We start from the raw sequence: 19,269 nt of genomic DNA, 5'->3' as shown, positions 1-19,269 counted from the left end.
ACTTGCCAAAGAACCAAGAAAAGAAAAAAGAGGCTCTTATGTCGACAACTGTGCTTTCCAGAACAGATCACTGATGTTCACTGCCAGGTGTGCTACTGCTAATTAAAACAGTGATATTGTGCAATAATAAATATATAGGTAGGTGTCAACAGTTCTTTGTGCATTTTAGGTCAGTGGAATTGGTATTTAGTGCGACCTAGTGTGCGTAGTCCTTAAGTGACCGGATGTCGGGTCATCATGAGTAATACACAAAAAAGATGTTTCAAGAGACTTGGTAACCACCTGTAGAAATTTCAAAAGAGTTGACTGTTGGGTGATTTGATGTTTCAACATATAAACCACTGGGAATAGGGTAGCTGAACAGGACGCATGAAAAAGAACATACGAGCACAGGCGCACACTAACAACGGACTTTGTTGAAGGCGGATCCCCACTTTTATATATTAACAAGCTGTGCGGGCGCGCTGTCACAATAACCACTATAACAAAAAGATCAAAGGAGGCAAAAAAGAAATCGAATTTCAGCATTGTACAGCCCAATAGAAGTGTCCCTTATGCACTCCTCAGCGGCTCTCATAATAAAACATGCCTCCAATGTTTTGCGACCCTAACGTGGAATCTGCCGAATTTTTTCGGTCTTCTACCACTTAAGATTTTCAGCAATCGGAATTGCAATTCACAGTAAAAGCATACTATGCAGTGATCAATGACATGACTTCTGTGCATTTTTCGTGTTCTCTGAGTCAGTCATTGAGGCAGCACCCCGTCTGGCCGATGTAGATTTTCCCACAGGACAAGGGAATCTTGTACACAATGTTCTTGGCACACTTAACAAAATGTTTTTCGTGGTTCTTTAAGAAGCTCGCTCAGCTGAGCTGTCACACCACCTGTGTTGAGCAAAAAGGGTGCTGCTTAAAGAACCATGAAAAACGTTTTCTTAAGTGTGCCAACATCGGGTACGATATCCCCCTGTCATGCGGCAAAGTCTACATCAGCCAGACGAGGTGCTGCCTCAATGACCGACTCAGGGAACATGAAGAAAATATGAATAATAAGTAAAGAAGTCACCTCGTTGACCACTTTATGGCATGCCCGCACTGTGAACTGCGATTCCGATTTGCGAAAATCTTGAGCAGAAATAGACAAGAACGACTCGTGAAACACTAGCAGCAATTTATCAGGAAACATTTTTATCATGAGCGACACTTCCATTGCGCTGTAGAGTGCTGAAATTCAGTCTGTTTAGTGCCTTGATTTTTTTTGTTATATTGGTTATTGTAACGGTGCACCTGCGCAGCTTGTTGATGTGTACAGTTGGGGATCTGCTTTCAATGAAATCAGTTGTTAGTGTGTGCCTGTGCTTGTCTGTTTTTCCCTTTGTGTCTTGTTCAGTTGCGCCACTCACGGTGGTTTATGTGACACTAGTTTATCTGTGACAATGCTCAACAGCCGACTGTAGATGCTCACGAAACGCAAATTTAGTGAATTGGTTCAATCAAAGATGAATCGCTACGTACGTACACTAGCCAACAGTTCATATGGCCAATACTATATATCAGTAGTTTGTGAAAACTCAACTGTCCTGTCTTCACCAATGTTCCTCCGTTGTGCAGGCCCACTCACGTGACCTGCACTACCGGTGCCACGTTTGTGGCCAGGGCTTCAACAAAATTGCCTCACTCAACTTTCACACCATTGTGCACAAGCACGAGAAGGCTGGCCCGAACACGTGGGGCCACGCATGCGACGTGTGCAAGAAGCGCTTCAAGTACCCGGGCAGCCTGGCCGCCCACCGCTACCGCCACTCACAGGAGACCCGCTTCAAGTGCGACCTGTGCCAGGTCACACTGCACTCCGAGGTGGGAAACCTGTTGCAATTGCTTAGGGTGCAGAAGCTAACATCATCATCATCATCATCAGCCTGACTACGTCCACTGCAGGACAAAGGCCTCTCCCATGTTCCGCCAGTTAACCCGGTCCTGTGCTTGCTGCTTCCAATTTATACCCGCAAACTTCTTAATATCATCTGCCCACCTAACCTTCTGTCTCCCCCTAACCCGCTTCCCTTCTCTGGGAATCCAGTCAGTTACTCTTAATGACCAGCGGTTATCCTGTCTACGCGCTACATGCCCTGCCCATGTCCATTTCTTCTTCTTGATTTCAGCTATGATATCCTTAACCCCCGTTTGTTCCCTAATCCACTCTGCTCTCTTCTTGTCTCTTAAGGTTACACCTACCATTTTTCTTTCCATTGCTCGCTGCGTCGTCCTCAATTTAAGCTGAACCCTCTTTGTAAGTCTCCAGGTTTCTGCTCCGTAGCTAAGTACCGGCAAGATACAGCTGTTATATACCTTCCTCTTGAGGGATAGTGGCAATCTACCTGTCATAATTTGAGAGTGCTTGCCGAATGTGCTCCACCCCATTCTTATTCTTCTAGTTACTTCAATCTCGTGGTTCGGCTCTGCGGTTATTACCTGCCCTAAGTAGACATAGTCTTTTACAACTTCAAGTGCACTATTACCTATCTCGAAGCGCTGCTCTTTGCCGAGGTTGTTGTACATTACTTTCGTTTTCTGCAGATTAATTTTAAGACCCACTTTTCTGCTCTCCTTGTCTAACTCCGTAATCATGAGTTGCAATTCGTCCCCCGAGTTACTCAGCAATGCAATGTCATCGGCGAAGCGCAGGTTACTAAGGTATTCTCCATTGACTCTTATCCCTAACTGTTCCCATTCTAGGCTTCTGAAAACCTCCTGTAAGCACGCGGTAAACAGCATTGGGGAAATTGTGTCCCCCTGCCTTACACCCTTCTTGATTGGTATTCTGTTGCTTTCTCTATGAAGCACTATGGTAGCAGTTGATCCTCTGTAGATTTCTTCCAGAATGTTTATATATACTTCATCTACGCCCTGATTCCGCAGTGTTTGCATGACGGCTGATATTTCTACTGAATCAAACGCCTTCTCGTAATCTATGAAGGCTATGTATAGTGGTTGGTTATACTCTGAGCATTTCTCTATTACCTGATTGATAGTATGAATGTGGTCAATTGTTGAGTAGCCTGTTCGAAATCCTGCTTGTTCCTTTGGTTGATTGAATTCTAATGTTTTCTTTACTCTGTTAGCAATTACCTTTGTAAATAGCTTGTATACTACAGAGAGCAAGCTGATCGGCCTGTAATTCTTCAAGTCCTTGTCATCTCCTTTCTTATGTATTAAGATGATGTTAGCGTTTTTCCAAGACTCTGGTACTCTTCCCGCCAGGAGACACCTCGTAAACAGGGTGGCTAGTTTTTCTAACACAATCTGTCCTCCATCTTTCAGCAGATCTGATGTTACCTGATCCTCACCAGCAGCTTTGCCCCTTTGCATGCTCTCCAAAGCTTTTCTGACTTCGTCTGTCATTACTGGTGGGGTGTAATCTGGGTTACTGCTAGTTCTTATAGTATTAAGGTCGTGGTTGTCTCGGCTACTGTACAGATCCCTGTAAAACTCCTCCGCTATCTTAACTATCCTATCCATATTGGTAGTTATTTTGCCTTCTTTGTCCCTTAGTGCATACATCCGACTTTTGCCTATCCCAAGTTTCCTCTTCAATGCTTTGACACTTCCTTCGTTTTTCAGAGCGTGTTCAATTCTCTCCATGTTATACCTTCTTACATCGCATACTTTACGTCTATTAATCAACTTCGAAAGCTCTGCCAGTTCTATTTTGTCTGTTGTACTTGACACTTTCATGATTTGACGCTTCTTAATTAGGTTCTTCGTTTCCTGTGAAAGCTTGCCAGTGTCCTGTCTAACTACCCTGCCTCCCACTTCCACTGCACACTCCATAATGATACTCGTCAGATTATCATTCATTGTATCTACGCTAAGGTTGGTTTCCTCACTGAGAGCCGAGTACCTGTTCTGCAGTGACACTCTGAATTCCTGTACTTTCCCTCTCAGTGCTAGCTGATAGATTGGCTTCTTGCGTATCAAGTTCTGTCGTTCCTTCTTCAAGTCTAGGCGAATTCGAGACCGTACCATTCTATGGTCACTGCATCGTACCTTGCCAATCACTTCCACATCCTGCACGATTCCAGGGTGTGCACTCATTATAAAGTCTATTTCGTTCTTATTTTCGCCATTAGGGCTCCTCCATGTCCACTTGCGGTTTTCTCGTTTTCGGTAGAAGGTGTTCAAAATCCGTAAATTATTGCGTTCTGCGAATTCTACTAGTAGCTCTCCTCTGGCGTTTCTAGTACCGATGCCATAATCTCCTACTGCCTGGTCTCCAGCCTGCTTCTTCCCTACCTTTGCATTAAAGTCGCCCATCACTATAGTATACTGTGTTTTTACCTTACTCATTGCCGATTCCACGTCTTCATAGAAGCTTTCAACTGAAGCGTCATCATGGCTGGATGTAGGCGCGTAAGCCTGTACTACCTTCATCTTGTATCTTTTATTCAGTTTAATTACGATACCTACCACCCTTTCATTAATGCTATAGTATTCCTCTATGTTGCCAGCTATGTTTCTGTGAATGAGGAACCCCACTCCCAGTTCTCTTCTGTCTGCCAAGCCCCTGTAGCAAAGGACGTGCCCATTCTGTAGCACCGTATAGGCCTCATCTGTCCTCCTAACCTCACTGAGCCCTATTATATCCCATTTAACACCCTCTAGCTCCTTGAATAGTACAGCTAGACTTCCCTCACTAGATAAGGTTCTAGCGTTAAACGTTGCCAAGTTCAGGTTCCAATGGCGGCCTGTCCGGATCCAGAGATTCTTAGCACCCTCTGCTGCGTTGCAGATCTGACCGCCGCCGTGGTCAGTTGCTTCGCAGCTGCTGGGGACTGAGGGCCGTGAGTTATTTGACGTAATCATGTGGGAGGTAGTGGCCAAATACTGCACCAGGGTGGCCAATCCTTCTCTGGTGAGGGAGTGCGTTCTCGGCGGTGTTTGCCGGTGAGGCCGCACCCCAGGCCTCTTAATGCAGTTCCATCAACACGCGGATTTTTTTTTTTTTTTTTTAATCCGGTTGGGAACTGCGCGGTACCGGGATTTGAACCACGGACCTCTTGCATGCGAGGCGGATGCTCTAACCACTACGCCATCGCCGCACCCAGAAGCTAACAACAGGGCAGTTAATGAGGTGTCGAAATAATGATGACTAAGACCTAGAGGCCAACTTGTCTGGTATGGTGTTTGGCAAAATGAATTCGAAATTCGGTGCAAAATAAACAAATGGGACAACCCTCAAGGGATGTCGTGTCCTAAATGAGCTTTCTATTTGACACTGCCACACTGTTCAATGCAATACCATCTGCCACGTGCAATGTCAATCCGAATAGGAATTACTAGTAGCATAGAATATTGTCACATGGTCATGATGCTGAAGAAGGCAGAAGTTGGTGTGTTCAAGGCGAAACTCTTTACTTGGGTGAACCTGTGCCCGCAGAACAAAAACTCAAGCTACAGCAATACGCACTGTAAGTTGTGTCTACAGTCTCTTTACAACGAACCATTATAATCTGGCAACATGGGTCTGTATTATCCAAAGTTCATAATATTTTAACTTTCCATAAAGGGAGGGAGGAATGCGCGTTGCCGTGTGATGATCGGTCTGACCTCGTTCAGCGGTATGGGGCAAGCTAGTACCACTGATACATGCTGAATGTATTCAACAATGTGTTCACGAAAGACTTCAATTACCACCAGTGTTTATTAATAAAACTGCAGCGCAAGTTCAGAATGAGCAAGTGCCTTACAATAGGTGCAGGGATGCTATAGAGCCCCCACACTGCAGCTAGCTCGATAATAAAGAGTTTCAAATGGCCTTTTTCAGCCACTTCTCTTGATCGGCTAGGAATAAATTCTTTCTTATTTTTGTGGAAAGAAAGGCATATTTGTTTAAATTGGGTCGCCCATTGGCTGCTGGAATCTGTAGCTCACATGCAGTGTCAACAGCATGCTGGACGGTCCAAGGTTGGTCGGAGAGTTCTGAACTGAGTAGTACCAAGGGACTTCTCACATTAATATTCAGATTTGACAGTGAAACTCAAGTGCTTAGAGCACCAGAACGTCTTACTTTGAAAACATTGGTCACAATGCATACCAACGTGGCAAGGTTCTGTTTGGCGTTGCATGAGTCAGTTGCAAGATTTAGAGGTCAGTGTGGCCAAACTGCCACCAGATTTGGTGAAGAAATTTGTCCCTGTAGTTTTGCTTTCCCCATGAGGGCTCCGCGTCGTCCGCAGTACAGTTTTCCGAGTGCGTGTGCTATGTTGGCTGTTTTAATTAACAAAATTAACTGCGCATTGCAGAAGTCAGGGGTGCGTTGTCTTGCTGTGTGTGCAGCTGTGCAATTAAAAGGTCGGTCTCGATCGTGTCTCAGAACTAGGGAATCAACGACACGTCGTCCGCCATGCATTTCATGAGTGTGTGTGCAACGTTGTTCGCGAGGGCGTGGGCGATGTTGGCTGTTTTAATTAACGGAATGGACGACGCATTGCAGAAGTCGGGGCATATTCTCTTACTGTATGCGCAGCTGTGCAATTAAGAGGTCGGTCTCGATCGTGTCTCAGAATTAGAGAATCAACGCCCATCGGCACGTATGAGTACACGCTCAAGGGGAACTGAATTTCAAGCTGAGAGGCAATAAACAATAATTAACTGGAATTTTTGTCATTTGGCTTATTGTGGGTGGAGCCCTGCAGGTAACGGCGGCTCGCGGGGCGGTGTCCCATTTACAGCTACGCACGAGTCGCACTTAGTTCACTCCAGCAGCATCGATAAAGCAGGCTTTTGGGCATATATAGCTGTAGCATATTCAACGTACCCCAATTATCCAGCCTTGGTACATTTATACTTAATATGAACACGAGTTTGAACGATATGTCTTGTGCTGACATAGCTAAGGGAAGCGTAGTGTACGTCCCCATCGTTGCGCGTGGTCGACGCGGCAAAATCAGCTGTGCAGAGAGCTATACTTCCTACTTCTGAGACACGATCGGACACGGTCAGAAAAGGAAGCGCACCACCTGCTGCGACTCTATTCAGTTTCCCCAGAAAACGCGTTGCCGTGCATAGTCCACTAAGTTCGCACAGCTACGGATATATTTTATAATTCGGTGACATGAGTCGACGTATATTGAAATGCTGCGCACAAATTCAGTTTCCCTTGAGCGTGTATTCATACGGGTTGTTGTGCATTGATTCCCTAACTCTTAGACACCATCGAGACTGACCTTTTAATTGCACAGCTGTGCACACAGCAAGAGAACGCGCCTTAACTTCAGCAAACACGCTGTTCATTCTGTTAATTAAAATGGCCAACGTCACACACACACTCGCAAAATGCACCACGGCCGACACAGAGCCCTCACGGAGAAGGCACAACTACAGAGGCAAATTTGGTGGCAGTGTGGCAGCACTGACCCCCCAAGTCTGGCAACAATTTATGCATTGCTAAACAGAACCTTGCCAACAATGTTACCGCATTGAGTGATGAACTTAACGTAAAACACGCACAAGAATTTTTTTATTTATACTGAGCTCGCAGAGAAGGTTGTGATAAGAGCTTAGTGAGCACCCTTGAGCGATGATGCAATCACTTAGTGCGCATTTCAGTCAACTGCAACACTTCAACCAACACTGTGCTGTACCAATGAGCTCTCAGAGTGATTTGGCTGGAGGCTTGACTTGGCGAGAAGTTACCAGTGTAGCCATCCACAACATAAAATTGCTGTGGTATTAGCGTTTAAAGAGTGGCATAATTTAGTCTGCTGTCAGCCTATGTCAACACGACAAAAGCACGCTTTCTGCGCATAATTTCGAAGAAAAATGCCACTAACAGTCGATGACTGCAACTAGTTGCCTTGAAACGTTTCCTCTATTATGTCAAATGAATAATCTTTTTCTTAGTTAGAATGACCATGTCTTCTTTTGTTTTTTCTTTAATATTTTTATGTTTTCTTTAACATTATATGTTATGCTCTCAAACCTCATTATAACGCATTTGCATCGTACATGAAAATAGCTCGTTAAATTAAAAAATTTGTTGTAAAGGTATACCGCATTTACTCGCATAATGAACCCACCCCCCACCTTGGTCCTTTTTTAATGTATCTATTTATTTTATATCGGTAGGGTAGCCAGTGCCATTGACGATGGAAACAACGTTAAATCAAGCTATTATATTGCAAAATAGCAACGCAATAGAAGTCAAAACATAGTTTCGCAACCATGCTAAACAGTTGCGAGCAGTGTGAGAGCGGACGACGTCAATCAAAATTTGAAAGTCCCGCCTTTTGCAACAAAGTGCCATCTGTCGAATGCAGAAAAAATCTCTTTGCTGATAGCACCACGTAAGCACAGCGGCACAAAAGCAAAGCAAAAAAACAAAGTGCGTGGCCTATGAAATGGCGGGCGTGCGGTGTTGAAACACTGCACGCTTGCGCCATCACTGAGGCCATGCAAAGCGCAATCGCACCCACAGTGTTCGTGTGCTGCTATCCAGCGCTGCGTTTTTGTTGTCAGGTGTGTTGTTGTGAGCTTAATTAGGACACCTGTTGCGCAAGGCGCATCGGCTGGTGCGCTAGCTACATGGCTGGTTACAAACAGCAGGCGCTGGAGCATGGGAACAGAGCGGCTGGGCGACACTTGTCGATCCGTGTCCTTTCGTTACGGGATGAAACAAAAAGAGGTTCGGGCTACAAAAAATATTTGTCGCGCATTTTACGGGCCAAAGTAAGCAAAGCCCTCACGCGAAATTTTTTGTTTCAACTCCCATGACTTTTTTTTCCCGCGTAATGAACGTTCTCCCCAAATTGACGTCAACTTGTCTGAAAAAAAGGTGCGTTCATTATGCGAGTAATTACCATATCTGAAACATGTGCAGTATCGGCGCAGTGCTGCAACACTTTATTTTTTCATGTGATGTAAAAAAAAAAGTAATGCCACACAAAAAGGAGATACGTTCACGTTGTTGACTGTACTCCTGTTGTCACTGTCGAAGCTGTTAATGAACTGTCGAAGTGCTATGCAGCAGATGAAAATAGATATTCGCCATCTCAACCGCAAACACTGACCTCTGTCGCTAACAATCAGCGAACGAAATTCTTCTGGATGAGTCTGACAGCTAGGACAATGTGGCTACCATCCTCCCATGCTCGCGAGCACTATCGCTTCATATCAGCTTCTCACTTCTGGTGATGCTAATACTTGTGTCCCTTTTGGCATCGTTGCGCAACTGTAAACAACTGTTTGAATTGGCCACAAGATCGAACAGAGTCGCCGCCTGGCGGCAACAAGCCAAAACGGTAAAGTGTGAATTGCTCTTCGCGCCTTCTGCTAGCCACGTCGTGTTTCTATGTGCGAGTACGTCATAAACTTTCTCGAAGTGTGGTTTGTGTGGTCATGTCAGCACGAGTGTAACTGTTTCTACGTAGGCGTGAAACGACGTACGAAAGCATTTGGTCTTGCCCGGCTGCTAATGCATTGCAATGGGATTGGCGAGTGCAAGTTTCCAGAGTGCTGTTTATTGCCGTCATACCCTTCATTTACCACAAGGATTTCGGAGTGGGTGCCACTTTCTGTTTCAAGCACATCGCAAAATGTTTTTGACATCCTCACAAACATGAGGACTATTAAATTCTGTATGAATGCAGCGTTTTATAGCCACTTGGTTAAAAAAAAAAAAAACAGGCTCTAGGACATGCACTTGTGTGCTGTTGGTGGGTGTACTACTACGGCACTGTAGTTTGTCAATCATGCGAGGAGCGTTAGTTGCGTTTATCTGGCCGTGGTACCACTGCATAGAAATATTTCTGTCACATAAGCTGCGAGACTTCGGTACTTACACTGTACTTAAAGGGGTCCTGCAACACTTTTTGAGCATGGTCAGAAAATGCTGTCGATCGGTAGTACAGGCTCCCGACAACACGCGAGCCAAATATTATAGCGCAGAACGGGGCCTAGAATTCAAAATAAATTGTAAAAGTCAGCTGAAGATGCTTTCTCTTCTCTTGACAAATTACGGAACAAGCCCAAAAATCACTCGTAGTAAGCCCATCTACCAGCCATTGGCTTATTTGAACATGGCGCGGTCGGTTGTTACAGCGGTCGTCGCGAGAGGCTGTCACTTGTCCATGCACGCGTGCGCGATGGCACTAAAAAAGCCGCGTATTCGAAAAAAAAAAGAAAAAAGTGCTCAAGGTCACGAGGAGCGAGTGACGTTTTTTGTTTGCCCCTCTCATCTTTCCCTGCTCAGCTTCCAGCGCTTTCATCGGGACGAGAGAAGAGAGAATGCGATTGCAGCGTGTGACAAATCTTTGAAACTCTGCTTCTACTGGATGGATTCTTAAAATTTTTTCAAGATTGATTTTGTGAGCTTATAAGCTTTTCCAGTCAATTAATTCTATGGTTACTCAAAAAAGTGTTTCAGGGCCCCTTTAAAACAGGGTTACCGTGTGTAACCATGCGCTTAGATTTAAGAACGCTTTAAAGAGCCCAGACGTTGAAAATTCATTCAGACAGCATGCCTTATATGTAATGTGGTATAATTTCACTGAAAATTTCATCTTTTTTACATTGTTTCCAGCGTTTGTGTGGCATTGTTGGTGACCGACGAACAACAGTGGTAATTTTTTGTCCGAAAAAAAAAAAACAGTCTCATTAACCAGGCTTTTGTTGTAGCACCGTCACACACATAATCCATCGATGAAAGCTTTCTGCTGAATTATTATATAAGATTTTTATTGGTGCAAGAACATGTGCACACACGTGCTAAACGCAGCTTAGTGCAAAGCGCCACTAAGCTTCCCTGTCTAGACTTGTCAACTGTCCCACATTTCATGGCGAACAGAATGAGAGAGAAAAAATTATATGCGTATAAGGTGTGAATGGTGGTACTGAATGAATCGCATAGATAAGCGGGCTTTTTACGATCTTTCTTTCTTGGTTTTGTAGTATGCAGATGACAAAGATGTAAGTAAGGAGTTCAGTGACGCTACAGCAGTGTGTAGCAGGCGGAACACAAACTAACCACATACAAACAACACAGCAAAGGCGTGATTTATTTCGAAAGCGTGAAGAGAGTTCCCAGTGCGAGCATCTTTATGAAAGACGGAATGCTCTTTACTCGCAGGTAATGTTGACGTTGCATAGACGTCGTGCACCGATTTAGTAGAGAAGAGCGTAGATATTAACAGTAAACTGTAGTCGAGGCATTTTATCCGCCGAAAATCGGCTCAAACCGCACACAACGAAGCGCTGCTGCGTGTATTTGTGTACATGCCGCCGGCTGCCTATCCACTTAGCGCGGAGACTATGCTGCCACCTATAACCTGATCTCACCGCGAATCTTCTGCAAGCTGTCCTTGGGCCACCCGCGCACACCATAAAAGTGTTTTTCGGCTATCTTTTCTCACAGTCATTGAACCGCACTATCTGCTGTGATCTCGAGGAGCGCCCAAAAGTGTGCGCTACGATGCTACGACGCACTTGGTTGACTTCGCAGCTACCGTGACACCACCGTTAACATTGTAGGAAGTAACCAGCATTCCAGCAAGCTACCTCCAAAGCATCAAAGCAAACCGTCGATAACAAGATTAACAACAAAATACAGCCACCGCCTCGCTTCGCATGAGAAGTTCCTATACGCACAGATAACAAGCAAAAAGAGAATCGGAGTTGCTACCGAATTGCGGAAATCGTCACGATATTTTCTGGATGACAAGCTATTTTTTCTGGTTTTTCAGAAACCTGTGACGCAGTAGCAATGAATGACCCTTCGCAACAGCAAATTCTGGCATCGTCGCTCGAAAATCGCGTGTGCATGGTTGGGCTTTTTCGTATTCGCAAGAATCAATCGTCGGTTGGAGCGGGCAACTTCGTTATCTTTGCTCACTGCGTGCTTCTCAGCTGCGATGTCTATACTTGCACCGTTTGTGAACCCCGCTGTGGCACACAGATAAAATGGTAGGCGTTCTGGGCACAGATAGAAAGAAAAGCAATACGGCACGCGGCAACGGGCGAAGGGGGGGGGCGGTGGAGGAAGCGAGCCGAGATGGCCAGGGGGGGGGGGGGGGGGTCGGCAAAGTAATAAAAAACGGAAGAGATCTAACAGGTAAGAAGACGCCAGGTGTTGGTTAGCGGAACTGCAGCAGATGAATGTAAAGGGTGCGTTTATTATGTGGGAGAAAAAAAATCTAATTTTTGATGACTGAAGTTGGGGATGTGTTTATTATGCGAGTGCTTTCATTACACGAGTAAATACGGTAAACCACCCTAAAAAATGCAAATGTGCAAAGTAAAATGAGGCAGTGTTTACATGGGTAAGTTGTTCTAATCATTAATGGTGCGTGGAAAAAAAGAGTATCTGAATAGGTTAGTTGGGGCAAAATAGGGGGTTAAAGCATATGGGTGATGTTGGCAAGTAAGCCTCATTAATAGTGAACTTAAATAAACTGCTAGATCGAGTGCGAGTTTATCAGTAACTGTGAAACAAGGTTAATCCGTAGTTTTTTTTTCTACGCAATTCAAGAGTGGGAATATCATTTCACTGCATCAGTTCAATTGGTGAGTCAATAGTAGAAAACTTCATGTAAACAAACCGGGTAGCCATTCTTTGGATTCATTCAAGTTTTGTTGCGTTATATTGTGTGTAGGGGTCCTATGCATTGCAGGCGTGCTCGATCTTTGGCCGAATGAAGTAATATGTGAGAAGTTCAAGAGAGGCAGGAGCGTGTTTAAGCTCGTATTTGACACAGCAGAGTTTTTGACAGGCAGAGGAAGATATGTTTCACAGATATCTTCCTCTGACTTTTGCACATATCTTTTGCATAAATCTTCTCTTCCCCTGAAAATAAATTCTTCCCTCATATCATGAGCCACAGGCTCATATGCTCATATAAGCCACAGGTTGCCAAAAGATTGTTTCGTTTATTGAAGGAAGGAAGAACCATTGAAGGAGTCAAATGAGCCTTATGGGTGGTACCAGCTAGGAAATAGTAAAGTGAGCAAGGGAGTGTTCAAACAGTGTGGTGACATGCCCCCACTAGTTTCGAATCGGTAGAAGCGACCTTTCCACGTGGCGTGGGGCGCTAGCACCCTGTTTGGGTCTTCAAGAGCGCATGTTAGGCGGACTCGGCTCGGTGCCATTTTCCAAGTGGTGCCTGGGCTATTGTACCTGCTCGCCTGCCCCCCAGTAATGCCACTGCATACACGAAAAGTGACGGCCAGCATCATTGCTAGTTTCCGAAAAATCATCGTGATATGACAACGATGACACCTCATGATGTGGTCGTAGCATAACATATCACCAGAGTTCTTTATGTCATCATAAAGTCATTGTGATGATGCTGTGGCATCACAATGTGAGGTCGAATGACGGCGTCATCAGATGTTATTGTCACACGGTCATAGATAAGCTGATCCTGGAGCCATCCCATACGCCTGAACATTGTAGGCTGTACGTTATCTGCACGTTATCATTGTTACACAGCACTATATCTTTGGCTAGAGTAAAACAAAGGGTAATGAAAAAAGCTGTGTAAAGTAGGGTAATTCCGACTATGGCATAGGGTATTTTCCAAATTGGTTGGCAACACTGTGTGTGCATTGGATTCAGAGGTGTGTTGGATTTGGGTAAGTATGCGAAATTGTGACGGTTTCTGTTCACACGTTATTAATTAGACATTTCTGTATGACAGTGCTATACGGTCCCTCATACAAAACACAGCTCATTTTTTATCAATTTCATCTTTGTGCCTGCAGGGAGTCTTTGAGGCACACATGCGTCGACACCGTGGTGAGAAGCCGTTCAAGTGCACCTTCTGCGATAAGGCGTTCACGCTGGCCATGTCTCAGCGTCACCACATCACCCGTTTCCACACTGGTGACTACCATATCTTCTGCCCGCTGTGCAACAAAGGTGTGGTCTCCAACAAGATGCTGCGCCGTCACCTGTTCCACGTTCACAGCACGGTGTTGCGCAAGGCAGTGCCCGTGATGGAGGACAGTGGCACCTCCTTGGAAGTGACCACGATAGACGAAGCGGCTGTGCTGGCCACTGCGGTTGAAGAAGAAGACAGTGTCGTCGAGCTGCACCATGGAGAAGCGGATGACACGCTCAGTGTGGCAGACGACGGCACCCTGACTGTTACCCTGCCGGCCGACGCACTGCTGCTCGGTGCGGTCGAATCAGTTCAAGGGGTGGAAACGGTCGTTGAGACTGTACAATTTCAGTAATGTCTCTGGATTATGACCCCCCTTTTTTGTGCAGTTGTTGAGGTTGTTCTTGTTGTATCTTTTTACTGTATGTTGACAATAAAATGAAGTTGTCGAATGCAATTCACAGCCTGTATGTGATGATGCCCTAACAAGTATCCTTGAAGGTCGCAACATTTTTTGAGTAAAATAGGGGTCTCGATGAGCAGTGATTAGCAAAAATCTTTATTGTACTATCAGCTTTTATTAATTTGACCCACACAAGATTTATAAAATTGGATAAATAAATGGTGAGTGAAATTGAATGAGAAGCAGAAACAGAAGCACCAAGACAAATTCTAATTCATTTGACAGCATGTTTCATGATTCTGCCACTCCCTCCAAATCACATTTGCACTTATGTTTGATGAACTAGTACGTGTGTCACATGGGCACTTTTGGAAGGCCATCCAGTCGATGGCCATCAAAACACTGCTGCTCAGTTGACTTGATGTTGTAGTCACACCACTGCATGGCATTTTCGAATAATTGTTGCGTGGTTCAGGCATTTCCCGTAAAAACTGTGTGGCACTGTGGATCTTTCTGAAAAGCATGCATGTCATACATTGGCACATAAATGCAACTTCTTAATATAAGCAATAGCCCTCAAGCCAGTTATTAAGTAGTTAACAATGTTTTGTTAATTAATTACAACAGTGCCATTTCAGCTGGCAGTATTTCCACCTCGACATTGAGTTTGTGTGTGAATATGACAGGAGCCTTACCATCTTGAAATTTTTGTCGTCTAAAGAAAAAAAAACACCTGGTGTGCACCACCTTAAATTTAGGAGTGGTTATAGAAACATTGGGAACCCGTTTTTTGCATCAATCCAATGTACCGTATGTCTTTGAATTTCTGTCATCATTCCTTCAGCAAGAAAAGTATGATTTGTGGAAAAACTTACGACAAATGAAGATACGGTTTGAGTACTAATATGATGTGTCCATCAAGTGAAATTATCTTCAGAAATTTTCTCGGCTGCCAGAAGATTAGACACTTCATATCTCATTCGTTCACAGCGCCCTCGGCCTATTTCTTCGCATGTGTGTTTTGTGCGTCATCCTGAGTTAACATCGACCAGATGATGTCGATGCCATAATGTAACCATCATAACACATCTATTGGCATCTTCAGCTGAGGCTGGCTGAAGTGCAGGGTGAAAAGGAAGTTACGTCAAGCACAATCCTAGTTTCATGCCACGCTACGGACCAAACGAACGTGTGAACCACAAAACATGAATCTGCTACAGCAGCGCTGTATGCAAGAGAGACCATTTAGCAGGCAATTTTCAGCATCCTGTTTGTACTGGTAATAAGAGAGCAAACAACAGAAAATCAAACAATGAGAGGAGCTTGAGAGATGCTACATGTTCAGTGGTTGTGCATCTATTCTCCAGGCGGTTGTGATGCATCGACTCTGTACTAACTCGACGAGGGTTACGGTAACTTTCGCATCGCCTGCGGTGCCCAATGGAATCCTGGCAGCAAAAGTAGCCTTGTACGAGTACGTACTAGTCGGACGATGTAAGCTCACGCACGTTTTTCGTCCTGCCCAGCCGTGTTTTTTGGAACGTCACCACGTCGTCTGCCAGCCTGCAGGCACCTTCACAGTGTCACTGTGGCGTGCACTTGTGTCATGGCCGGCGCAACCGAACATGCAGCGCCGCATGCGTGGTGCCCAGACGAACGTACGACATCGCACGAGTGCCCAGAAAGGACCACTGGTGCCGCTAGCCGTAGATGCCATATTTTAGCATCAAATGCGAATTCTTTGGCTGTATTAACTGAAAGGGAACAATTGTGGTAGCTTACCGCATCATTGCAGCTGACAGTAAAGTTGATATTATTGATCAGCTTTATCTTTTAAGGTACTGGGTAAAACATGAGCATATAGATGTTTTCTGGTGTAACTTTCCTGCTTGTGAGTTCAATACACACAGCCAGTTAGGGACATCAATTGGACACTAAACAAAAACATAAAGTCAAACTGGAATAAACAGGGGCCTTCAAGAATGTGTCGCAAGTTTTCTTGGGTGTGAAAAAATTATGTACCTATTAGTAGATGTATCTGTAAGCAAAAAACCGAATATCTCTTACTCAATTGCTCATGCCAGTATCAGTGCTGAAGCAATGTCAAGAATCTCGTAGCTCTCGGCAAATTAAAAGCCAACACGATACATCACCGCTTGTGCAAATAGCCATTGAGTGATCACGGCTTTCGTGATTTCCACGGTGGATGTAGTCGCAGACTTTGAACCTGGCAGCAATGTTTTCACTATTGAAGCAGAAGTGCATTTCAGTGAGTCTGAAATAATCCCCCATGCTTTAGCAGTAGCTCTTTCTGGGTAAGATGTCTGGCATCAACCGATGGAATGCAAAACCTCGGTTTCATAGACGCATCTTAGACAATTGTGGAATAACGTTTGTGTGCACCTGTATTTCATTAATGCTGATTTCTTTTCGGGGAACAGGAGCAGAAGCGTTGTGAAGTGAAGATAGGGTCGGCAGAGCAGGGCTATACAGGGCCGTTCAATATGCCCAAGGAGTGTCACGCTCATACAAAGGGCAAATGGGAGGATGCCAGTGAGGAAAAATGTACCATGTGACCAAAACATCAAATCCCCTTACCTCTTTTGTACGACGGCAGCACACGTGTGAAATGCAACGAAAAATCCCTGCGAAGCTTACTTGTATGAAGGCATTGACAATACTGGGGCCAAACTGCATCTGGCTACATTATTACCACAGTGCTCACCAGCAGAAAAATATGTACCAATTAAGAGCTTAACATGATAAATAGCTCTCGACGAATAGTGACCAGACTGCATTTGCAGGGGTGCCGCAGCCGAAATAGATTTGCAGCAATTTTTGGAGCAGCGAAAGTTTACTTTTTGAGCACTAAAATGCAAATTTAGAGCAGGTTCCGGAGACAAAAAAACATCCTTTTTTTTTTATCACAGTTGACCACATTTGGAGCAGTATAAAAAGTGAAGGCTTACATTTAGAAAAAGAACGAGTACAAACCATTCAACATCACATGGATCATGCACAGTAAACATGAGCACTGCTATTTCAATAATAGTATTTTTAACCACCCCACTGAGCAAAAAATGCTAAAGTCAACATTAGCATTCACCTCATCTTTCAGATACTTTCAACAGGCTCAGTGAATTCAAATGTAGATCTACCAAGCTGGCGACCTTGAAAATCGAGATTCGTGAAACTGAGGAGTAGGAATGGGGAAAATAAAGCGCACCTTTTTTTTAACGCATCAGCAATGCCACACACTGCTCCAAGTCTTTGCCCGTATCATTTCAGAAGTCAGCAATCGTATTACTACTCACGGTTCTGCGGCGTATACACACATGAGTAAATAAACAAAATGAGCTGCATCTTGCAACTATTGCCAAGAGTCTCTTCCAAATTGTATTGCGCTTTTTTTGCAGAACGCTGTCGTGCAGTGGCGAAGGTGACTTAAGCAGTGTTCTGCACGGGTTCGGGCAAAGCCATGAAAATTTCGAACACCACTGCACCCCCCCCCCCCCGTTTTTTTTTTTTTTTTCAATTACATGGCTACTCTCGGCTGGATTTTGCCGAAGGCGCCGCCGTCACTCACCGTATATGTATACGTATCATACGTCTCTATATGTATGAAAATGCAAGAAAGAAAAATGTTCCAGAAAAGACTCCCAGTCATGAGTGAGAGTCGTTAACCACAGAGCAACTGAGAAGCACATTCTTCAACGCTCAAATGGCAATCTATTTATATCCATCAAATACCGCTGTTCACGGGCACCTCTGTGGGGGGGGGGGGGGGGGATTTTGTCGTGTTTTTGGCATTACCAGCAAAATGGCACAATGAGCGCACATAGCCTAAAAGCTCCACATCATCACAACCATAGAGTTAATACACAGACTCAAGAGGAAAAGATCTCCATAGGGCCCATGTATTAAAAACCATAATCGCTCGGGTGCCGCCATGAAGGAACGATACTTCGCTTTCGGGTGACGTTCACTCGCAGTTAGCAGTTTGCCACAGCATGCTGGAATTACACTAGGTATTTTTTAAAATGCGAAGCATTTCTTAGCAAACTTAGGCGACTTTGAGCTTATCTATCTATCTATTTATCTATCTAGCCGCTTATGTTTGGGTGCTCTCGTGGTCACCCCCTTAACTTGCCATGAACCAAAATTAGCAAAGGAGAGTAAGATGGTTTAACGAATATTACGCACTGGTCAAGAAATGAATAATGTCACAATCCGTCCCGTACGTCGTCAAACACTTCCCGCCAGGCAGTGGCACATACCCATGGGCGAGTATGTGCCGCTAATACGCGGGTATGTGCCACAGGTGATAGACACTCAGTATCTACCCAGGGACGACTAGAACACACACGGGCAATTTTAACATGTGAGCGTTAAGAAATACCTTACATCGGTAGCGTCGACCCAACGAATGCAAAGAATAAATGTTAGGGTACCAGCTGGAATCGAAACCAAGCATTCTGCTTGGCAATGAAGCATTTTTACACAGAGCTACGCCAGGTCTCATAACTACTTTTCGGGGTGGCCTGAGCCCGGGCCAGTAACCGTGCAGGGTTTTTTCTTTTTATTTTTTAATAAAGTTTTCTGTCCCTCCGTCAAATAGACGCTAATCTTCGTGTAACGTCAATAGTGGTTGCAGAGCTGCCCACCTAATTTTATAGATATTACATAGATACTCATTCGATACAGCTGTCTCATCGGGTTAACGTCAATTGTGGTTGGTTGCCATGCACTGAAAATGATTTATGTAGCAGTGTCCAGGGCCAGCATCCTCGCGAGCATCAGCGCTTCATATCAGCTTCTGGTGTTGCTAATACGCATGTTCCAGTTGGCATCATTGCATAAGTGCTAACAACTGGTTATAAAAACATCTGCAACTCTTCAACATATGTCTATATAGGTCACCAACGTGGCCTCTATTTCTCACTGAAATTTGCGCAATTAAGAACATTTTGAGGCTGGTCGGGCATTTTGG

General features: G+C 44.6%; 1 protein-coding gene across 2 annotated transcripts in view; it reads left to right on the top strand.

Moving 5' to 3' along the window:
- Nucleotides 1-14,333, top strand: part of LOC119168853 (uncharacterized) — a 174,132-nt gene extending 159,799 nt beyond the window's left edge. For both annotated transcript variants that reach the window (XM_037420148.2, XM_075890877.1), the window contains 2 exons: nt 1,614-1,859; nt 13,758-14,333. In XM_037420148.2, the coding sequence (XP_037276045.2) occupies nt 1,614-1,859; nt 13,758-14,231 (720 nt within the window). In that variant the 3' untranslated portion in view covers nt 14,232-14,333. The remainder of the gene's footprint in view (nt 1-1,613; nt 1,860-13,757) is intronic.
- The last annotated feature ends 4,936 nt before the right edge of the window (nt 14,334-19,269 follow it).

Source organism: Rhipicephalus microplus, chromosome 3, assembly GCF_043290135.1.
Source record: "Rhipicephalus microplus isolate Deutch F79 chromosome 3, USDA_Rmic, whole genome shotgun sequence".
NCBI lineage: Eukaryota > Metazoa > Arthropoda > Arachnida > Ixodida > Ixodidae > Rhipicephalus > Rhipicephalus microplus.
The sequence above is the reverse complement of the archived record's forward strand: the minus strand, read 5'-3'. Positions and strand labels throughout refer to the sequence as shown.